Source organism: Rhea americana, unplaced genomic scaffold, assembly GCF_003343005.1.
Source record: "Rhea americana isolate MKP2758 unplaced genomic scaffold, rheAme1 scaffold_538, whole genome shotgun sequence".
Lineage (NCBI taxonomy): Eukaryota > Metazoa > Chordata > Aves > Rheiformes > Rheidae > Rhea > Rhea americana.
The window spans coordinates 98,622-121,593 of NW_028186688.1; the positions used below are offsets into that span (position 1 = coordinate 98,622).

The 22,972-nt window shown below is 44.8% G+C and overlaps 1 protein-coding gene across 4 annotated transcripts in view; it reads left to right on the forward strand.

Moving 5' to 3' along the window:
* GATAD2A (GATA zinc finger domain containing 2A) overlaps positions 1-17,803 on the forward strand; it is a 57,313-nt gene extending 39,510 nt beyond the window's left edge. For 3 of the 4 annotated variants that reach the window (XM_085318469.1, XM_085318471.1, XM_085318472.1), the window contains 9 exons: positions 3,187-3,316; positions 3,895-4,026; positions 5,559-5,648; positions 7,853-7,984; positions 9,102-9,269; positions 10,202-10,481; positions 11,026-11,315; positions 12,153-12,339; positions 13,313-17,803. In XM_085318469.1, coding sequence (XP_085174595.1) covers positions 3,187-3,316; positions 3,895-4,026; positions 5,559-5,648; positions 7,853-7,984; positions 9,102-9,269; positions 10,202-10,481; positions 11,026-11,315; positions 12,153-12,339; positions 13,313-13,443 — 1,540 coding nt within the window. In that variant the 3' untranslated portion in view covers positions 13,444-17,803. The remainder of the gene's footprint in view (positions 1-3,186; positions 3,317-3,894; positions 4,027-5,558; positions 5,649-7,852; positions 7,985-9,101; positions 9,270-10,201; positions 10,482-11,025; positions 11,316-12,152; positions 12,340-13,312) is intronic. The other variant, XM_085318473.1, reaches the window with a different exon arrangement.
* The last annotated feature ends 5,169 nt before the right edge of the window (positions 17,804-22,972 follow it).

Sequence of the window (22,972 nt, forward strand, 5' to 3'; positions counted from 1 at the left end):
AAAGAAAAAAGAGGAGGAATCCACGCCGCAGAGCGGTGGCTCTCGTGGCTTTTGTTGCCGTTTCTCCGCGTTTCCGGACGCGTGCCCGGCGGCCCCGTGGCGTGGGCCCGAGGCGGGCGGGCGGCCGCCCCGGGGCAGCGGCGGCCCCCCGGGCCCGGCCCGCTCCATTTTCTCGCGGCACCTGAGCCTGACCTCACCTCACAAAATGAAGGCCGGGCACCACCGGCTGGGACTGGCCGTTGCCATGGTTTTCGCCGTGGCGGGTCACGTGACCGGCGTGCCACGTGACCCGGCGCTGGGCCGGGGCGCCCGGAGGAAGCCAGCGTGGTGCCGGGGGACCCCCGGCACCCGCCTCCCCCCCGGCCGCCGCCGCCTCCCTTCCCCCGGGGAAGCCTCTGTGCCCCGCAGCAGGAGAGCGCGGCTGCTGCTGATCGCCTCCGCCGGCAGGTTAAAACCCCTCGGTTCTCCCAGGCGGCCGCTGCCTTTCGCTCCCGCGCAGTTTGGAAAGAGCGGCCGGGTCGGGCCCTCTCGGCGAGGCCGGGGAAGGATCGTCCCGTGGCCCCCGCGGGCAGCTCCCGCGGGCTCGCGCCCCCGGAGCGGGGGGCTTGTTGCAAAGGCTGGCGGTGTGCTCCCGCAGTGAAATTGTGGTGGCCCAGTTAGCTCCGAAATTTCACTAATCTCTTACACAACAGCAGAAACTGAGGACGTAGCGACTGCTGTCGTTCTACAAGACTGCGTGGCTGTAGCTTGTGACTGTGTGGAGTGGGCACAAAGAATTTCCAAATGGCATCGTTCGGCCTCGCGGTCCGTACCTGGATAAAATCTTCATAGTACCAGCTAGCGTTGTATTTGTGGCTGTAATCCAGTTATGATGTATTGACTCCATAGCTCTTTGCAATTTTATTCCCTGCAGAAGTAGAAACTGWAAAGGGTGGAGCTGATGAAAAGATCTTTTGTATTTCAAAAATGTGTTGGTTTAGGTTCCAAGCGCTGTATGCCTAAATCCCCACAGTTATGTGAATCTCAATTTTTTTAGGTAATGCAACTTACTTTTCATGCTTTTCAGAGGGAGGAGAGTGTAACCTAAACAAAAGTGGGAGGAAGGAAAGGCAAGTGAGGCTACTCCAGTTATATCTTAGTCCTTCGTATTGGGAACCTCCGGCTGTCATCTGAAAGAGATTCAGAAGCGGCTTGATACCTGCATGCTTTCCTGAACCCCTGCTGTTGACTGCTWTCAGGAGAAGAACACCAAGTTAGCTGGAACTTGGTCCGACCTAGTTAGGCCTCTGCTGAGAACTACTTGGGCCAATTTTGTGTATTAAGATGGAGTAAAAGCTTGAAATATTTCACCTGTGCCGCTGTTATTTCTGAAACGTCGTTAGAGTTTAAATGACTCGAGTTTACTGGCTCATTGTGCCCTCTAGAGGACACTTCTCTACTTTTTCCTTTATTTTTGCTAACAGTGGAATTGTACTAAAAAGCTAATTGCTGCGATATCTAGTACTGTTTTTGCAGTATTCAGAATACTGATTGACCTGCCGTGAGTTTTTACCAAAGTGTACATTTTGCAAGGTTTATCAGGGTACACAACTTTTCAGTGATATTAATGTGACTATTGTTTGCATTAGTAAAAAAGATGATCTCTCTTTATTTTTCATTATTGGATTCTTAATAAACGTGGAGTATCGGTTAGATTAAAAAAAAACTTAAGAAATTAAGAAGTAATTACCTGATACTTAAAACTCATGCTACATCTCCCACTCATGAATAATATAAGAAACTCTTAGTTATACATTAGCTAATTCCATTCATTTCTGTGTAAGTTCTAATAGATGATTCCATATCTGCTTAATCTTGCTCATAGGATTCTTTTAAAAAAGAATTTTATCTAATGCATAACCTGCTGAGAGTTTTTCATTTAAAAGTTTCTCGCTACTTTCTTTATTGTTGTTACTTCTGTTTCTGGGTTGCAAGCAAAAATAATTATATGCAATATAGTCTCCTAAAATTCCTGAGTGTTGAATCTTTAACAGGCCCTTTCATTGCTTCCTGGGCAATGCGGAAGGCAATGCTGTCCTGTTTCTGTAAAACTCTGTTGAATCTCTCMGTTCTCACATGCCGCCAACCTTATTCAGAAATGCTTACACTTTACAATTTGAAATCCCAGGTTGTAGCATTAAAGGCTCAAAGATAATCTGTTCTTCACTTCAGCTTCCGTTCATAATTTTCTCAGCGAATGACTTGTGCTGAATGTCTGAAGCCAGAAGGATAGCTACCAAATGTCCAGTAAAARTGTCCAGCACCAAAGAATGGTGCTGTAGTCTGTTGTCAGATCACATTGTCTCTGTCCCTTCTGGTTCATGCAGTTCAAAATGCTGTTCTGGTATGATAGTGATGCACAATAGACTTGAGAGGTGATTCACTCTCCAGAAATCATGTGCAAGATGCAGCTATCTCTCAAGACACTAACCATTAAAGCCAAATAAAAGGTCAAAATCAATATCCATCTGGAAGTGTTTCAGCAGTTTTCAGTAAAACTTTACAAATGTGTGTATCTGTGTGTTGAGACTGTAATGGGTTTCTGTTGGTAAGGGACAGAAAAGAATCTGTTAATGTTGATGTAGAAAGAAGGTTATGTCATGAAGTACTTAAACTTAGGTAAGTGTAGCACAGGTGGATTGTCTGTGTTTCCTTAAGATTCTGATAAATAACTTGTGTGGGAGAAGGTCACAACTTACAGGCATTTGCATTAGGAAAAAAAYGAGAGACTGGGAGTAGCTTTTCAGCTTTCGGTATCTAGGGAGCAGAAGCAGTAAGTGAACTGGTTGTCTGCGGAGTACAGATGGGCAGGTGGGCTTGCCCCGGTACGAGCGAAGCTGCCGCTGCTGAACGACCATGCCTTCTGGTGTGAAACGGRCTGGCTGATGCAAAAGCGTCTCATCTGAGAGAATCACTGTTCCTGTTCATTAGAGCTGCATCTTGACTCATGACATGCTTTTGTAATTATAAGCTTAGTATTCACAATGAAAGTGAACGTTGCTCAAGTTCATTCRTGTCAAATGTGCAGAATTTAAGAGATGCAAGATTAATCTATCAGGAGTTTGTAAATAACATTACTTTCAATGCATATGAAGTAGTTTGTCTGTTTGTTAACTCATTCTCTCTGCTTTTTCTTCTGATTTACAGTGAAATAAAGAGAGAAAAGAGAGTACCCTCCCCGGATGTWATAGTGTTATCAGACAATGAACCTTCCAGCCCTAGAATGAATGGTTTAACAAAAATAGCATTAAAAGAGACCAACACAGAGGCACTCATGGTGAGTCTGCRTGGCTTGACACAACTTTAGATTGTGCCTTCTAGAGATAAGAAGACATACCACTTGTTCCCGCAGGTATATCTGCGGTCAGTGTCAGGTGGATATATAGCTTCATAAAGTTTGATTTGCAAGCAAGGAATCAAAGACTGTTGTTTTTTTTTCTTTTCTGTCTTTCTTTCTTTCCTTTTTTTTTTTTTTTTTAAGCTCCTACTTCCTTAATTTTTTTTGTTTCTAAAGTGAACCTTTTCCAGAATTGCCTTTTTAGTGAAGTTTATATTGTGGATGCAGTATTCCTTATGCAGCATGGCCCAGTGCAGATTCATTTTCTGAGACTTCATTTTATTTTCTTTACTCACTTTACTAGTGAAAAATCTTGAAAGTCTTTTTTTTTAACCTTTGAATGTTCTTTCTCTGTACTTAGTTTTTATGCCTATACACTGCAGGCATATCAGTGATATTAAGACATATATGACAATTAGACTGCTGTAAGTTCTTGTCATAACTTGTATGGTATCTATCTTTTTGCCTCTCCCCCCTCCCTTTTTTCCCATCCTCTATTGCCTTAACTGGCCCTGCAGAAAAGCAGTCCAGAGGAGCGCGAGAGAATGATTAAACAACTAAAAGAAGAGTTACGGTTAGAAGAAGCAAAGCTTGTTTTATTGAAAAAGTTACGGCAAAGTCAAATCCAGAAGGAGACCACTACTCAGAAGGTATTTATTTTTCTACAGATATTTATCACCTTGTCTTTTGGAATGAGAAAAAAAACAACAACAACTATGGCAGTTGCCGTAACCAACCTACAGAGTATATCATAGCTTTCAGATAAAACACATCTCGCTTCTTGTAAAATCTTCATGAAGTTTGTAGGGTCTTATCCTGTAAATGATTYATTCTGAGAGATTCTTCTTTCATTTTTTGATTTTGTTTTGTCAGGACCAAATGACAAGACAGTTATCCTAGCAACCATGTCCAAAAGCCAAAAGCCTTTTTATTGAAACTTAAATACATCTGTGAATGTAATATACTTCAAAGTATTAAACACTCCATGCAGTCCTTAATGCAGCATAGAGAGTACTAAAACACATTTGGAAGAGATTCTTGCAAATAACTTTACCTGTCAGCACATTTATTAAAGCATTTGAATCCCAACCACTGGGAACTGGCAGTTGATCGCTGTATTCTTTATAGTGCGTGGCAGAACTCCAAATCTGGATTCCACGTCTTACCAGGTGAAGTAAGTCTGTGGTTAGATGTACGCTTTAATCAGACAGAAATCCAGGCAGCCCCTGGAAGGAATGGTGCAGCCCTCCCACCCTCAATTCCCTTCTCCCCCCCCACCATCACACACACAGTGCTGGGGAGAGAATTGATATCTGTTGGAAACTAACTAAGCTAAAAAGGTGTCAGATTAGTTCCCTGATCTGGCTCTCTACTTACGCTGTTCATGCTGCACAAAGGGTAGAGGTGGAGGATGGTAGGAAATGAGCAGAGATGGTTGGGAGGAGAAGAGGGGTGTGGACACCCCATGCACCGCTGCCAAGACTAGCATAAATTTCAAGTGTCTGTAACAATGGCAACTAACTATTTTATTTTACAGTGTGTGCTGCTGACTCAATGGGGGGGGGCGAGGTATAGATTTAAGTGCACTTCACTCTGCAGATGGATATTAGTACATCTTTGTTGACTGGTTCTGGTTGTTTTACTGGTGTCTTTCTTCTGGACTTTTGCGTGTTTCAGTAGATGGAGTTAAAACCAGTGCAAGAACCTGCCTCACACAATTCATTGCTGCATGCTGAGCGAGTGAGCTTTGGATGTTTGAATTGATTAGGGTGAAATGGCATGTTCTATGCTTCTTAATATCTGAAATMTTTTCCTTAAACATTGTTCACTTTATATTACGCTTGAATTCAGTTAGTTGTGACCAAGAATAAYGGCTGATAAGACTGAAGCAGGCTGTAAGCTCAGACTGTTCACATCAACTTCTACTTTGCTATGCTTTTGGTGTATAGGCGCTTTTACTTTTTAGTATAATCTTATCTATACTTGCCTAATAACTTCTTCACTTAAATATGCATGTTTAGATGCTTGGAAGAAGAAAGGGATGGGGGTGGGGGAAAACCACATTCTTTGAAGAATCTCTTACTAAGGTGCAAGGAGGTAAACGCTTTTATTCCCTTAGCTTCTGTAATTCTGCTTACACCCTTACACTCGTCTGCTTTCTTTCTGGTTTTTCCTCTTCCAGCCTGCTGGTTCCTCTGGGAGTGCTGTGGCCACCCCTCCGCCCTTGGTGCGGGGAACGCAGAGTGTTCCTGCGGGCAAGCCGTCCCTCCAGGTCAGTGGGGTGGGCTAGGCTGCCAGGCTTAGGCTATGCACTAGAGGAGAAGACAGAGTTACAGGAAAAACAATCCTTCCACATAAATAACTTGGATCCAGGCAGAAGCTTTTTTTAATTTTTTTTTTAATTATTATTTTTTTTAACAGATCCAATGCTAACTCCCACAAGCCCCGCTATAAGCTTTTTAAGAACTGATGGGGTGGGAGATAGAAGTAAGCTGTCACCCGCAGGTAACTCTCATAAGCTTCTCTTTCAATGCCTGATCATCCTGAAGGGACTAAWCCACTCTGCTGTTAAATACTTTAGGATACTAGTAGTACTAAGGACTTTGGCCAAAAGGATGCCCTGGAGTTCTGACATGGAAATACTGTAGCAACCTATTGCTGTACCCTCCAGGTGCTCTGCTCTCAGCATGATTAACTGAAAGAGCTGAGTGAATCGTGGGATTTTTTCCCCCCTCCCCTGACTTGATGGCTGATTTGCATTTGCTCTTAGAAAAAAGTATTGGTTTAGACTAAATTAAATGAAATATTGGGAATCTTTGGGTAGTGGGAAAAAAACAGAGCAAATTGACACATGTCCACCTGATCTTCCTTTTGAGCTATAATATTTTTTTTTTTTCCAATTTGGGATTTAAAACTTTTTTGATTATTTATCTTGGGCTCATTTCAAACAAATTTTGGAGTTGATTCAGCACAAAAAATTTTCACTTGAAGTGCCAACACGTCATTTGAAAATGATCTTTCAGCCACAAAAAAAAATCAAAATTGCCACTGTATGTTCTAAATTTATTTTAGTTCCCCTAAATACAATACTTGAGGGAAGGGTTAACCTTTCTATCACTTCAGGAAATATTCACAAAACTTAAAGCAGTTTGACGGTTTTGGAGTAGTCTATTCCTTGAGGCAAGTTGCCTTCACTAAAGACAGCACTTTCAGAGGAACTGGACCATACGTTAAATCTTCAGCAAACAGGCAGTGAAACTTTGGTTGTATGTGGCAGTGCTCAGGGCAGAGAGCTGGGAGCYAAGAATCCAGAATTCTGGTCATTTTGTCTTAATTTGCAATGTTTAAGCAAATTAACCTAATCTGCACTTGCTTTTGCTTGACTGTAAAACTTCTATTAATTCCTGCRTGTAGGATTTGGGTTAACATTTGGTCTTTAGTTAAAAGGCAAAACAGAAATGGGTAAAACTTCTCCCTTGACTAAATGTATGCACACGTGCACATATGATAAGTAGTGAAAGTAGGAGGTTTGGTATTTTTGGAAGTCTCAGTTCATGGATGATGGTCAGTTTGGGGCCTGAGTGAGGGAAGTGGCAAGATGTGTGAATCCACATTAATAGGGTAGAGGGGTTTAGTGCTCTTGAACAGTGCTTTTCAAACTAGATTGCGTAGCATTAGCGGTCTACTGGACTGTAAGTGGTGCATGAAGCTGTATCACCTTTTATAACATTATGAGAGACTTTGAGGATCTAATAGTCTGCAGCCTAGAAAGCATGGACAGCAGTTTTTCAAATGTCTTTAGCCTGACTCCTTTTCTTATCTTTTTTTTTCTTTAAGCTTGCCCTCCTTTCCACTCTCCTCTTTCCTTCCCACATACATGCGTGTGTCCAATCCTCTCACCTTCCCAGGTTCCTGCATCTCCAGCTTCTGTCTGGCCCATGATTCTCCTTGAAGACAGCATTTTGTAATTCCCTGTTCTCTTAATCCCAGAAAAAATAAACTTGTCTTTGAACTCAAGCCAGCCTGGCCCAGTCTTCTCCTGGATCCTTCCGATCCTGATTTCCATTGGCCCAATGATGTGATAGATGTTGCATTCATCATGTCAGCCAGAGAGGAGAGACAAAAGGCAGATGAATATTCCTGGGGCTGCTTTCATATACCCCACTCTCTCTGACTCCACTTATGGCTCATCTCTTCAGTGTCTGCAGTACAGCAGTTCTGAAGCTATTAAATTTCGTGGWTTTTTTTTGGTTTAAAATGTTACTCAGAACTGCTTTTTACCTCCTGATTCCATGTAGGATGTGAGAAAACAGTCTCTGAGCATRTAGCCAGATGACTATCCCATCCTTATATACGTCTGTATTGCTGCGTAAAATTTCAGATACTGCTTTAGCAGCACACTAACCAACAGAAGAAAGCATGTATATAAATATGCCAGAATAAAAAAGAACAAGTGAATTATCTTCTGTTTTGCAGACCTCTTCTACACGTATACCAGGCACTGTTATTCCTCCTCCATTGGTCCGTGGTGGGCAGCAGACTTCTTCAAAGTTAGGAACTCAGCAAAACACACAGATAGTAATGCCACCTCTTGTCAGAGGTGCACAGGTAAGTATTTGCCTTATGGTAGATATATTCTGTTTTCCCTTTTCTTAACTATATTTTTTAGTCATCTTTCTTCTTGTCCAGAAGGATTCTGTGTAGTTCTTGCAGGATTTTAATAGGGCTAGATATATTGCTACTGAAAGTTCCCACATCATTCCAGTTCATGCTTACACATTCTGCTGCTCCATAACACTTCCAGTGAACCACGAGAAAACTTTGTGGTAATATGGGATATAATTCTTCCTTTAGCAGGACCAAAGAARTTTGTCTTTTTTTAAGAAAGCTACTTTACAGGCTTCCAGCTTTACCTGCTGTTTAGGAAAGCAGCATCAGAGGAAATGAAACTCATTGTTCTTTCACTTTTCCTTGTTATTCTTCCTGTCTTATCAATTTCACCTTTTTAAATGCTAAAACTCACTTTTTTCCTCATTGTGTCTGTCTTCAGATTGAAAAAGAGCTGCTGAAATGAGATAATGAGCTGGAAATCTGAAGGTGCTGATTTGTGAGGTTGTTATCACCTATAAGAAAATAGTGGTGCCTCTAAAGGAGTTAGGGATGCAGTGTTCAATTTAATATGTTCCTCTAGAGTTATGACTTCTTAGAGATACAGGGAAAAAAATGTTTTCTTGTTAAATGAAGATTAATATTTTAGTAAAAGGTCTACTTTTATCTGTTGCGTAGCCAGTACTAAGGAAGAAAGTATAGATTTGGTATTTCATTTTCTTTCTGTTAGGATGATGGAGAAAATCTGCTCATTCCATGAAATAGCTTTTCTAATGCCTTTAAAATGAAACATGCTTTGCTACTGTGCATTCTGAAAGAAATTTGACTTGAAAACTTTAGATCTCTGGTGCTACTGTTTTGGCCTTAATATGATGGCCTCAGACACAAGCATCTCTTTCAATGTTACRTTCTACTAGTTTCATTTTGACAGAGGGAAAGGAAGAAATACCACGTTTTGACAAGGATGTTAATCATCACGCTTTTTTGCGTTCCCTGCCTTGCCTCAATTCCATCATATCATRTCATTCCGTTTGGCTTCCACCACTTATTTCCCACTATCTAATCCTCTCCATCCTTCATGGAACCATCACATCAGCCCATTTCTGTGTCTTCCCAGCAAATCCACAACATCCGACAGCACTCCAGCACAGGGCCGCCTCCGCTGCTGCTGGCACCACGGGCATCCGTCCCCAGTGTGCAAATTCAGGGGCAGAGAATTATACAACAGGGTCTGATCCGTGTCGCCAATGTCCCCAATACCAGCCTGCTTGTCAATATTCCACAGGTGAGTTCCAGAGCTTTGTRCCAAACATAACATTAATCTTGAGAATACAGGTGGGCAGATGCAATTACCGATCGTCTGGTTAGTATCTCTAACTGATGTTGCCTGCAGTCATCYAAATGATGTGGTTGCTTATTACTGCAGTAATTCTGCTCTTTGTTCTTCCTATGCAGACAACTTCTGTGTTTATATTCACCTACTGTGTACAGAAATGAAAAAAATACTACAGATAATTGGGAAGGAATATACATTTCAGTGATCTGAATGTAGGGCCTGAGTTTTCCCATTTGGTATTTCACTGTGAAACCATCCTTTACAGTATTCTCTTTTCTTCTTTAAGAAGCATAAACAAAATGAATGCTCTAGTAAACAGAACTCAAAATAGATTAGTACTGCTATTTTGAAACACCAAAAGATACTGAAGCAGCAACTTAACATCTAACACTGATGTTGGCATGCAAGTAGTGTAGATACAAGAAGCATAGGGTTTTGTTTTATAATTAAAATTCATGACTTGACAAAGTCATAAGGAAAAGTACTTCCCCCCCTCCAAATTTCCAGTATCTAAAAATGATCAGCAAAAGAAAATGAAGTTCTTTAGGAAAAGGATAAGAGGATTAGATGACATATTGCATCTCCTATTACAAATAATACTGCAATATCTAAGCTTAGATATGTATTGTGATCTGCTTGGTCTTAGGTATTATGCACKTATTTAGCCTGCATAAAATAAGATCTAGTGGGAGATGGTCTTCACTGCACACACTTTTTCTTTCTTTCTTTTTTTTTTTTCTTTTTTTTTAAAAAACACTATTACAGCAAACACTGGTGTTGCCCTCCCTTTTGACTGTCTCAGTAGAAAGCAGCATGTATTTCGAAAGGGCTGAACAATCTGGCACTTATCACTGACCAAGATGTGTCCAATTTCCTTCCAGGCTTCACCAACTTCAATAAAAGGTACAACTGTGACGTCCGCTCAGGCTAATGCTACTACGACCAGCGCTGCTTCCATCGTGAACTCCAACGACTCGCCAGCCAGCCGGCAAGCTGCCGCCAAGCTTGCCTTGCGGAAGCAGCTGGAGAAAACGCTGCTAGAGATCCCTCCTCCGAAACCACCTGCACCAGAGATGAACTTCCTGCCAAGTGCAGCCAATAATGAATTTATTTACTTAGTTGGATTGGAAGAAGTTGTACAGAATTTGCTGGAAACTCAAGGTGAGACAGCATTAAAAAATCTTCCTTGTAAATGAAGAGAGAGCCTTTCCTATTTAGACTCTAGTTAAAAAACAGGCAGCAAGGAGTATCAGACCCTGCATGATTAAATTTTTATAGTCTGTCTAATGTTGGATTCACTTTCTCTGATAATTTTCAGATTGCTTTATTTAACTGCACAATTCTAGAGTTTCATAATGGTCTGATTTCTTATATGCTAGACATTAATTACAAAGACTTCTCTAAAATGTATCTGGTTCTSCCTAGAGCTGTTGACTTCCTGCCATCCACTTGTTTGCCATCAATACAGAATTCTCCAATGATATATTTTCAGTGGATTCCCTACCAGTACATTCACAGGCAGGAATGAGATAGATATCCTAGAGAAATTGCCTCCAAGTGAAGGAAGAATCCAGTTTTAGCCTAGTTTATGTAGATGGAGCAAAGGTGTAAAATTCCCTGTCCTGCACTTTAGGGGGAGATAGTTTTAACTTTCATTCCATAGAAGCTGCAGGTGGAGCTGAGCTAACCTGATTGTGTTCTTCAGGTAAAATTTCAGTTGCTGCATCATCTCGCGAGCCCTATATGTGTGCACAGTGTAAGACTGACTTCACCTGCCGTTGGAGGGAGGAGAAGAATGGAACCATTATGTGTGAAACCTGTATGACATCAAATCAGAAAAAGGCCTTGAAAGCTGAGCACACTAACCGACTGAAGGCTGCCTTTGTAAAAGCACTGCAGCAAGAACAGGAGATTGAGCAAAGGATACTGCAACAGACTGCGTCTCCTGTACAGAGCAAGTCAGAGCCTATAGTGCAGCACCACTCTCTCAAGCAGGTGAGGATCTTTCTGTAGGAAGCCGTATCTCAGCAATGACGGGGCAAAGGTCCCACAACGCCTGGTCTTCCAGGCATACAGTGTGGGCACTGTGGTGTTTAGCGTGCAGATGTGAAGCTGCTGCATGAGCTTCTTGTTCTGTTTGAGCTCCACAGTGTGTGCTTGAGTTTAAAATGTTGTTCCATCATATTGTGATGATATGTAAACTATCTTCTCTGTACCTGAAGAGCAGAAGTAGGTGATGTCCTTTCTGCAGAGTCATTGTAATTATCCTTGGGTTTTTAGCTTGTATGCCACAAAACATGTTCCTGAATTTTTTTTTAGGACATACTAAATGGTAAATCTTTCTCCAGTGCAAATACCCAAGAATAAATTTACCTAAGACAGGAAAAAATCTGACTTGAGCCAGGAACAACAAATGTTTTTTGTGAAGTTTCAAGATAATGAGTAATACCCATGGTGAAGACTGGATCTTTTACACTTTTTAAAACCACCTTTGAATTGAGAGAAGATGGGAACTCCTTAAGTACTTCTTTGAGTTAAAATAATCAAGGTGTACTGATGATGCCAGGGAGAAGAGCGTTGTCTGTGTAAGGAGATGCTTATGCAGTACTTCCTTGCTGCTTTGCAGCTGACCGATTCCCCATTCTTACAGATACCTTCAGAAGTACAAAGCCGTTTCTTATTTAGATGTAGGGATCACTTGAAGTTGTCAGCCCTGAGACTAATAGTCCATTCCAGATCTGGAGAGAGAGAGAGATACAGCAAAGATTGGCCAGGGCTGTTGTATTTGAAAGAAAAGTGCTGTACCCGTCTTACTCTTTGCTCTCCTGCCAGACTGCTAGCCAGATGTCTCGAGGTCCTCCTGGAGCTCCACGAGGAGTGTTGCATGCATTTAGCCAGTCACCCAAGTTGCAGAATGCATCGTCTGCAGCAGCACTTGGGAGTAGGCCAGGTAAGCATGCCGAGAGACCTGTCAGCAAGGGCAGCGCTGCCACCTGGAAGAAGACTCCCATCAACACAGGTAGATTTTTCTCTAAAGTTTCTTTTCTTTGTATTTACTAGCTGCACTCTGTCCAACAATCATAGTTCTTTGGGTAAGAATGCTTTCTCTTTGACGCTTCCTGCATGAAGACCTGACAATGCYAAGGCTTTGCTCTTAATACTGTTTTTTGCACTTACTCTTGGTGTATTTTGTGATCATCAGAAGTAATCAAATGCTACCATATAAAAACAGTGCAGCTCTACAGTTACGTATAGATTTAATGTAGTAGCGAACTGTTCAGCACTGAGTCTATATGCACAGTCACTACCGCAATGCAGGAGTTTGTCATTTAATTCTGGCAGTTGAATTCAGTCATTTAATTTTGACTGGTGTTTTATCTTTACTGTAAGCAATATACAATAGATCTTTTTGCTTTAGGTAAAGCTACAGTATATACTCGTAGAATTCTTCATGATTTGAACTGCTAGCTAAAACTGTTGCTCTGATACAAACTGGAGTTTTAATTTCTAATTTTACTKTGGGTTTTTTTGGCTGTGAAGATCTGACTTGAAGTTTTGTTTCTTTAAGTGATAATCAGAATCCCTAGGAAGGAAACATTGCAGCAGCTAGCTCTTTTGTGATCTACTTTCTTGCCCAGTATTGAATGAATATTCCTTTTCCTAAGATTAATCTAGCATTTAAAGCATAATTTTATTGCAGAGAATTGCTCAAATCTAATTCCACATACAAARTCTTGCCTCTCAGAGGCGAGTTCTGTCAACGCAAAGGCAATCAGTTCAGATGATTTTGGAAGCTTTCTGTTTCTGAAGGCATCTGACCTTCTGTGACCAGTGGGGGCTAATGCTCGCTTAGATTTCAAAAGCATCCATTTTCATTTGGGTAAAATGTGAATATAGCAGGGATTTTCCACTGTTTTTTTTTTTAATTTTGTTTTCTTGTACTTTTACCATATTGTGATGCTTGTTCTCCTCTRTCTTTTGTATCTTATCAGGTGGGGCTTTACCTTTTGTTAATCCTAGTTTAGCTGTGCACAAGTCGTCTTCAGCAGTAGACCGCCAGCGTGAATATCTCCTGGATATGATTCCCCCACGGTCCATCCCACAGTCTGCCACGTGGAAATAATGCGGAAGAATGACCAAGAGGAAGACTTAACCTGTTTCTGCCATCCTTTTTATACCACATTACAGTGGAATCTGCTTTAATCCCAGCTGGATATGCCCTAGGCTTCATAGGATGCAAGAAGACCACTCCTCATCCCATCGAGTGCTGCTGTCCCTGCTATGAGAAAATGACACCACGTGGGTGGGAAAGACTTCAGCTCATTTGGTTATCAGATTCTTATGACTGACTGATGATGAAGGCTGTCAGGGAAGGGGAAGAATTCCTTTTTTTTTTTTTTTTTTTTTTTTTTTTGGATTTTTTTGTCACCAGCACAAAAGGAGGACTAATGACTCTCTGCCTTCGATTTCTTTATTAATAACTACCCATTCACCAAGAATACGGTGTTCATTCGCAATCAAGCATGGATATCAGTTCAAGGAAAGAGGAATTTCAGCTTGATATTGCAGATGCATTTAGTGAGCTGAATTCATGTTTGCTTTTCTTCCCTGCCCCTTCTCAAACCAGGAAGGCTGTCTACAGATTATAATGTTTCAAAATCGTCTGATGATGAGCTAATGATAAATAAGTACAAACTCAAATTCCAGTTGAGTATGTTTTTCTAAGGGACTGGCTGCCACCAAAACTTGTCTGGTAGGTGGGAACCAGTGCAGGAGTCTCTCACTTTTGTTGGATTCTGTTTTGAATAGACTTTGAACTTTTGGTAGTCTAAAATCTAATTTACTGAATAGACAAACACCTTTGTTCAGTCTTTCTAATTCAGCGAAGAGCAGTTGGGCCTTTCATATGTTCCCAGAGACTTAAAAGTGAAACTGTTTTTGATTTTTTTTTTTTTGAGTTGTTTTGGGAAATTTTACTAAAAAACTAGGAATTCCAGAAGCTGCACGCAATCAGAAAGGGTGAGTGGAGGGAGCAGAGGACTGGGAGGCTGTAGTCAGGTAACAGGTTCTTTCCTCTGCTGTTACCCACCGAGAAGCAGTCTTTCACGATCCGTGCTTTGGTGGTGTGATGGCTGTACCAGCACGTGCTGGGCATGTTTTGGGCAGGACTGCCTACCTTGATCCCTCTAAAATTCCGTTCTTCCAAGAGTACCAAGCATGCTCCTCTGTCCCATCACTTCAGTATTTCATTTTTGATAGAGCTTTAGGTAACCCTGCTTTAAGGACACGTTTCTATGTGGTTTTAATATATTTTGGGGATTCCACAGATTAAATCCAAATTCATCAGGTCCAGTTTTTGTTCTCATCATCTTCTCTCCTTCTTCCCTGTGCTTCTCCCAAATTAAAATTGAATTCAAGTGGCAGAAATACATGCCTTACTACTTAGGTTGCATATCAGTACTAGAAGTAGTGCTGATAAGAATTATTTGCAAAAAATATATATATATATATCTATATATCTATATATAAAAGAAAAGGGGGGGAGGGGTTACTATTCAGTCTATGCTGAATCTATTTTCTTAGCAGTTGCGGTTAGATCTCACTTTAAACCAATTACTGTATAGGGTCGTCCCTCTTAAGATCTAACTATTGCATAGTGAAAAARAAAACTCACATTTGTTTTAGCCCCTATTCTGTTGTGTGAACTTCAGTATTTAGATACTCTTGAAAACTGTTGAGTAGTATAGAAAACCTAGTTTTGCAAAATGGTATTTGTTGCTGTATAAAGCCCTAGAATTTCAATTTGACTGTTTTTTGTTTGTTTTACAAATGTATATTAAGAGCTAAATGGGGATGAGAGGAATTAGTTTGAGTTTTTCATTTTTCTTTTCATTCCAAGATATTTTTGAATGGGAGATATGRAGAGAGAAATTGAGTGCATTTTATTTTTGCACTTTGAAATAGTATGAGAATGTTTCAGTTCCTTAAATGTGCGGAGTTTTTTTTTAATTTTTCTCTCTCTTCTGACAAATGCCTGCATTATCGCATCATTGATAAAAATGTCTAGTACTATTGAATGACCTGGGAAAAGTGCATTTGTTTAAAAAAGAAAATCTAACTTCTCAATTAAAATTCAAACTCCTTTTTGGGAAACCTGGACAACTTAACAATTTTCTTCCAGTATCGGAGTAGTTTTGGCTTCAGCTGATGCTGGAAAGAGGGGACTGGAAGGAGGGGCAGAAGTATTAAAATCACCTGTTTTAAAAGCTATGTCAAAACCTTTTTGGAAAATTCCAGTTCAGTACAGCAGCATGTAAATTTGAATTTCAGCACAGTGGATAGGGCAGACTTAAGATCCAGAAGTGTAAATAAAAATGAGTCTGCACCTACTCTCTTAAAAAAGTTTGCTCCCTTAGCCACAGTAGACTGGAATGTTTTCATTCAATATATAATAAAACTCTACAAATATAATCCAAATGTTTTGGGGCAGGATTGTTTCGGAGGCTTTGTAAATGAACAGAAAATACTATGTGGCTATTGTGCTKTTGGGGTCCAAAACAGTTTTGACATTGTTTTTAATCTATGGTTCTTGGAGTGTTGCAGGTAACTTAGAATATATATTTATTGCATATGTGTTTCTGCAAAGTTTTAGATAAATGCACCAGGAAAAAAGACTTAAGTGGTATACATGTGTTAAATGCCAGAAGAATTGCTTCTTCCTTTATAGTCAAAACTGCGTATTCCGTTGAGTAGTGTTTTACTGGGCTAGTTAAAGTATCATATGTTAGGTTTAGAATAGTTGTTAAAACACTTGCTACAGTCTTTCCAAATCTTCTCTTCCCCATTCCTATCTTCCCCTTCATGGAAAAAAAATCAACAATGAACAACAGACAGAGAAGCTCAATTAGATTGAGTACTCAAATAGTGATATTACGGCCTAAAGGTTAAGTTGTTTGGGAATTGTGGAGGAGGGGAGTTCTAGACACACTTTCAAGAACAAATCTTTGGTTTATTTGTACTACTGTCATGTTTGGGATTCCTGCCACCCTGAGGGCTATTAGTTCCTGCTGCAGAGCTGTCCAGTACAGTGTAGATTGCGGACGCACTCGCTTGGGCCTTGAAGGAGGTAACATCATCAGCCCTCTCCTGGAAAAGACCGTTTTACCTAAAGCTCCCTCAGCAAGAGACTGAACGTGCTGCTTGACAGTGTAACGTGTAAATTGGTATCATTCAGGTGGAATATACTGCAACACGCCCCATGTCCTGTTCCCCCAAGCCTCCACTGCTTTGCTGCAAACTGCTGCATGAGCTGGTTTGACGTTGCTCAGAGGCTGCTTGCTTCCCCCCTCTCCTGGGGAGAGGGTTAGAGCAGCGTTGGTTCTTGCAAGCCATATAACCTTTCTTTGAGACGTTGCAACTACAAGATTTTATAATACAGTAATAATGAAAATGACTATTGTACTTAGATTTTAGCAACTTGTGAAATAAACCCCTGATTTTCATTTGAACCAGTGTTGCAATTTGGGAGCTGTGTGGTTTTTTAATTTTATTTTTTTATAACCTAATTTATTATCTGTTTGATTTTTGAGCGTGGACTGGATTACAGTTCTTTGCTCAGAAACATGAAAAGTGGCCTGGTTGAACCTTTTATTTTTATAGTGCAGTCAACTTTGACAGCTTTTCCAGTTCATGTAAAGCGTGACTTTGCTAATTTTTGTATTCTAGGGATTCCTGTAAATGGCATTCCAGCTGTAATATTGAGGAAGACTTTTGGTTAATCTTAAATTCAAGATAGTTTGGGATTTTTTTTCTATAGATATTTTTATTGTTGTTTTAGGAACCATTCATTTACCTCTGACTTATCAGACCTAGTTATCACGTTTTGCTTACTAAGAAAAAAAAATTTACCAAAGTACAGTTAAGAATTGAAACTGAGGGACTTAGGTTGTAGAACTCAGTAGACCAGAGAAGGCTTAGACAGGTCTCATCAGAAACCCTATTCGGCTCATTTGTCACTTTCTCCTTTTGGAAGGAGGGGGCACAGAAGGCATTTTTTTAATAATATATAAATATATATATAGATATATATATATAGAAAAAATATATATATAAATATATATATATCTATAATGCAAAAAGACCTCAAGGAACCGCAGTAGTGTTTGTCTGCTTAAGGCAGAGTTACGCTGTATATTGCATTTAGCGAAATAACTTGCATTGTGCTTTTTTTAAAAAAAGAAAAAAGATTTATAATCACCTAACAGAAGTGTAACAGAGTAACGTTACGCCAGCGCAGGGTATGTTTTTGTCACTCGTATTTATTGTGACTCTAAATCTTTGATAATAAAACAAAAATTAAAAAAAAAAATTCCCACTAAAACCTGATAGTCAGTTTCAATGGAGGAAGAATCTGAAATCAGTAACTGTATATTGTATTGTGAGGGATTTTTAGTATTTGGATGACAATAAACAAATGGACAAACTGTTGTGTCCGTCTCTCATTTCAAGTACACGGATGTGTCAGGTGTCCTGAAAGAGCTCTCCTGCCATCCCTTCGTCCGAAGGGCTCTGCCTGCGGAGGTGGATGCTACGGAGCCGGCCTSGTGACCACAGTCAGCATCTCTCGGCGTATCCAGCGTGTGAAACGGGCTCCTGTTTTCGAATGTTTCTTACTCTGATGCAAATGTCTGTTTGTCAGTGATCCTTCTTTATTCAAAAGCTGTTTGGGTACGAGGTTTGTTCCTTTACTCCTGGAGGGGGGACTGCGTGCACAAATTCTCCCCTCGAACCGAGGTGATGGGAGGAGAATGGGAAAGAAGAGGAGATAAAAACCCRTGTGGAAATTTGGGTTCGTTTTTGCCCGCCTTCGCCCGTTTTTGCCTGCTGGCCACGCTCTTCTCGCCGGCCGCCGACCCGCTTTTCGCTTCCTTTCCCGTTTGGAGAAAGGAGCGGGCTCGGCGCTAGAGCACGGTAATTGCGGTTGCCTTCCTCTGTAAGGCCGTGGCTGGAGCCGTCAACCCGATGCTGCTCCTGAAACAACAGCTAAACGCGGGGCGCTGCGAGGACAGGGCGCCCCGGCAGCATCCCCGCGGCCGGGCCGGCCGCCGCTCGGCTCCCYGCGGTCTGCAGCGAGGCCGAGAACTGCGGCTTTCCCGAAAAAGCTCGTGTGCCAGAGCCGCTCGTTTGGAACGAGGAAGGCGATGGGAAAGAGGGAAGAAGAGACCCAGCTCCTGCTCTATAATTAAGTCCAATTTGAGAGAGAGAAAATACACATTTTTTTTTCCGTTCAGGCTGCTGCACGCAGCAYGTGTGTTTGTACTGACAAGGGGAAGACCGAAGCGGACAACTCGGGATTCAGTCGTCCAGTGGATCGAGTCTCGGACACTTTACCTACAGTAGTGGCTGTGGTGGCCTGTCGGGTGTGCGCTGGGTTTGCACTAGCCCGTGGGCTCTTCTCTGGAGCCTCCAGGCTTGGCTTTGCTGCTTCCACAGCCTTCGCAATTCGCCCTATGCGCACGGGTCGTAGCAGCAGCAAACCCCTTTCCGAACCGCGTAGTCTAGGCAGTTAGTGCTGGAGAGCCTCTGCATCTGGTCAGACATCCCAGTCTCGTCCTGCCAGAAATATTTTGGTTGCAATTTCTATTGCAGATGCCCCAGTAGGAGCTATACGTTGATGCAGAAGACTAACGGAGAGTGTTGCTGCACCGCAGCCCTTTGATGCAAACTTAGCAATCGCCTTACAGTAAACTGGAAGATGCTGTTTCAAGGAAGGAGGGAGGGTTGCTCTTTGGCTGAGCTCTTGCTAGCCTTCCTGGTGCAGATACTTGAAATCACTGATGAAGGAAAGCATCTTGTCCTCGTTGAAAGCGGGAATAACTTGTTTTGGCATCATAACACCGCGTTTTGGAGCTACAAGAGCTGACGAGATGGGAGCATCGTGCAAGTCGCGCTGAAAGTTTGCGGTGGCAGAGCGCTAGCAAGGAAGAGGTCGCTGCTACAGGAACAGCTCCGCAGCCCCCGCAACACGCGCGTCTTCCTGGGAAGATCTTGTTCCGAGATCTGCACCGGCAGCCGAGAACGCCGTGGTGGCAGCGCGTGGGGAGAGGCGCTGCGGACGCCCGCTCAGCCCGCGCCTCTTCCCAGGCTCTGCTGGGCTGCGCCCGGGCCGTGTTGGACCTGAACCTTCTTCGTGTTCGCGGATGATTGAGACGTTCAGCTCTGCGCGTGGGTGGCGCTGGTTTGAGGTTTGAGCTTTTGGGTCTTTTACAAGTTGCTTCTGACCTTCTAGGACAGGAAAATCTGTAGATTTCTGAATATGCAAGTTAAGGAACCAGTTTAATTCAAGCTGCTTTGGTTTTCTTCGAAGCTCTGTAATTGCTGTGCTAGGGAAGGTTCTCGCTGAGGAAGTCTCGTTATGCGAAACTGCTGAAGTGCAAGCTATTAATGCGAGGCTATTTTGGTACAAGAAACATCAAGCTAATGTGGATTAAAGCAGCGGAAGGTGGTAATATCAAAAGCTGGCGTGCTCAGGCGGGCAGCCGAACCAGTTCACCGCGGGAGGTGGTCTGTAAGGGTCCCGTTCCCGGGCGCGTTAGCAATCTGAAAGCCGGCGAGGTGACTGCGCGGTGCTGAGCGTGCTCCAGTGCAGAGACCGCTGGCGCCCRCAACGTTAAATCCACTACAGTCCACCCTGAAACACGCCGAGTTCGTGGGCCCGAGCCGGCCCGCGGCTCCCTCGAGTTTCCACGTTCAGCCAGTGGAAATTACAGGTCTGCTGCCAGCCCGGGCAGCACGTCAGAGGCTGAGCCGGCGGGGCGGCTCCGCGATGGCAACGCGGGCGCAGGCTGCGTCGTGGCCCCGTGGTTTAGGGCCGGAGCAGAGCCCCTTGGCGGAGTCCTGGTTCTCCCTCGCAGCCGGGGGCCGGAGCCGGAGCCTCCCGCACGGCTCTTCCTTCCCTGGGGAAAGGCTGTGCCGGAGGCTCGCTCCGGAGACGGGCCTGCGCCGCCGGAGCGATGCGCCCGACGCCTCCAGAGCGCTAACTGGGAGCAGCGAAGGCTCCAGTCGTTCGTCCTGACACCTCTTTTGAAATGCTGTCTGCAACCGGTTTTATTTTTAGCCAGTGAACTTTTTTTAAGGGTTTGCTCGGTCTCTAATCGGGTTGCTATTTCAGGATGTGCAGCAAACTAAATCCTCGCCAGGACCCGAATTGTTGCATCTTCCTTCCCTGGGGGGATTTATTCCTTCCCCGGGAGATGCGGACGAGTCTCTCCTCTGCTTGCTGAATCCAGCTGCCAGATCGCGCGGGCTCCCGGCCCGAAGCGGCCGCCCGGGCGGCGCGGCGGCGGGAGGGGAAGCTCCCGGCTCCCGGCCGCTCGCGGCGCGTCTCTTCCCCGCCGGCCCTTCCCCTCCGTAGCGAGGGCCGGCGCCTCCTCGGACGCCAGGGACCTCGGCGGTGGTTTCAGTCTCGCAGGCGCTTGGCTTGAGCCCAGACGCCTCAGCGCGTAACTCCGGGGCGGGATTGCATCAGCTCCCTCCGGGCGCCCGGGTGGGAGCTCGCCGGAGGAGCTCACCTTGCCCACGGCCTTCGGGACCTTGAAACGTCTCGCGGCGGGGGCAGTCGCTTGGATTCCCGCGCCGCCGTTTCGGCTGTCTTTCTCCAATGCTGAGAAAGCGGAAGCTGCTCTGTCATGTTCTGCATCTTACTGTGTTGTCCTCAGCCCAGAGAGGAAAAAGAAAATTCCCCAAACCCGAAACTGTGATGGATGCAGTAGAAGACAGTAAAACTTGGCTCTTTGGTATAGCCCGGGAGCCTCTCTCCATTGCGACAGCAGCAGTACGTCCTAAGCTGCATTAGGAAAGAAACATAAGCACTTTTTTAAATACAGGCAGAATCTGAAAAAGCTGTTTTTCACGTTGTTTCCCCAGTCTCCCTTCCAGGCTCTGGACACGACGCAGAAAAGAGGCAGCTAACGTATTTTGAGCCGTCCCGGATCCGAGCAGGCTGTAAACTGCAGGGCAGRGGCGGGATGCCGGGGGACGGCCGCTCTCCCTTCCCGGGGACGTGAGGCTGGCGGCGGCTGCAGGCTCCCGTCGACGGCGCCCGCCGCAGCGCGGGCCCGTCCGAGCGCTCCCGGCGCGGCTGCGGGGCGCGCGTGCCCCGTACAGGTAGGTGCCTTCATCGCCACTGCTCTCAGCTGCAGTCGTAACCCGGCAAGGCTTATCCTCACGTGCAGACTGAAAGGGAAAATCGAGCTCGTTGCTTGCCTTAACCGTTATTTGAATAAAGAATTAAATTCCTAAGGCTAGAGGTTATTTATTTAAAAAGGAAGTTTGTCAGGTAACTAAAGCTGTAAAATAACTGCTGCTGAAAAGCAAAACGGCTTTTGTTTCTGTTCCCTTTTTGCAGTAATACAGCCTGGCTCTTAAGTTAGACTCAAAAGCRGGAAAGCGCTCAGCACGTCAGCCGTGGGATATCACCCCGAAGGGAAAGGGGCAGCTCCTGCGGCTGGCAGCCGAGGTGCTGGGGCAGAGCGGGGCTGAGCCCCGCCGAAAGGGCCCGCGGGCCGCTCCGCTCCTGCCCCACGCCCGGGCCCTCGCCTGACCTCTTTCACCGGGAAGGATTTAACTAAAGGTAGGAAAAGAATAAATCCAAAGTAACAGCTGTGATGGTTATAGGAGAGGGCTGTGTCCGATCCTCCTGCTTTGCTGAGGACGCCTGCCGGGCGAGCGCGCGGTCCCGAGCGGCGGGATCGGGCTGTTCAGCGGGATTGCTAAAGCTTCTAGGGAGAAAAAAAAAAGATTTGACAGACCTAGAAAACAGTAAATCAAGGCTTAAGGGCTGCGGCAGTAGATGGGAACCGCACTGAACACGTTCTCTCCGGCTGCAGCGCAGCAGCGGGATGCGCCAGCCCGGGAAGGGCCCGCGTGCAGCASGAATCCCCTGGGTCGAGCGGGCTGCAGCCTCGCCATCGGCGACTTCCCGCGGCGCCTGCGTCCTCCCGAGGGCTCTGCCGCCGCACRCGCCTCCGTCTGCCCAGCTCGTTAGCTCCACGAGCTTCGTCACGAGCTAGCGGAGCCTTTGCGCCTCCTCTCCCGCCCAGCCCGCACGGGGAAGCCCAAGGGAGCGAGCGAGAGACCCGTATCRGCCCGAATCCGGGGCTCCCCGGCCGGCTGCTTCCCGGAGCTCCCGCAGAGGGAGAACCGCCAGCGTCCCGGCACGGGGGGACGCGCAGGGCCTGCTGCGGGGTGGAAGCAGCAGCTCCGGCGGCGCCSAGCCCGCTCTTCCCGTGGGAAACACCCGTGGGCTTGCGAAACGCCGCCGCTCGCCGCCTCGCACGGGCCCCGCCACGGGCCGCCGGGGGGGAATCGGGGGCACTGGGGGGCGCGGGGACCCGCTGCCGGCGGGGCGGCCTCTCGCGCTGCCTTTTCCCAGGGCAAACGCGAAGGCTCCGGCGCGGCCGCGGCCGCCTGCGCAGCTCCGTCCGAGGGATTACGGACCCCGAGTAGAGCTAAGACGGGAGCGACCTCGATCTGCARCGTTCAGCGGCTTAGCGAGCCCTTAGCAGGCTCGGGGGGGGCGGCAGGGAAAGAAAGAGCCGGGGGGAGCGCGGCGTCGCTTCCACGACCGTGCGGCCAGGTCCGCCCGGGTCCCG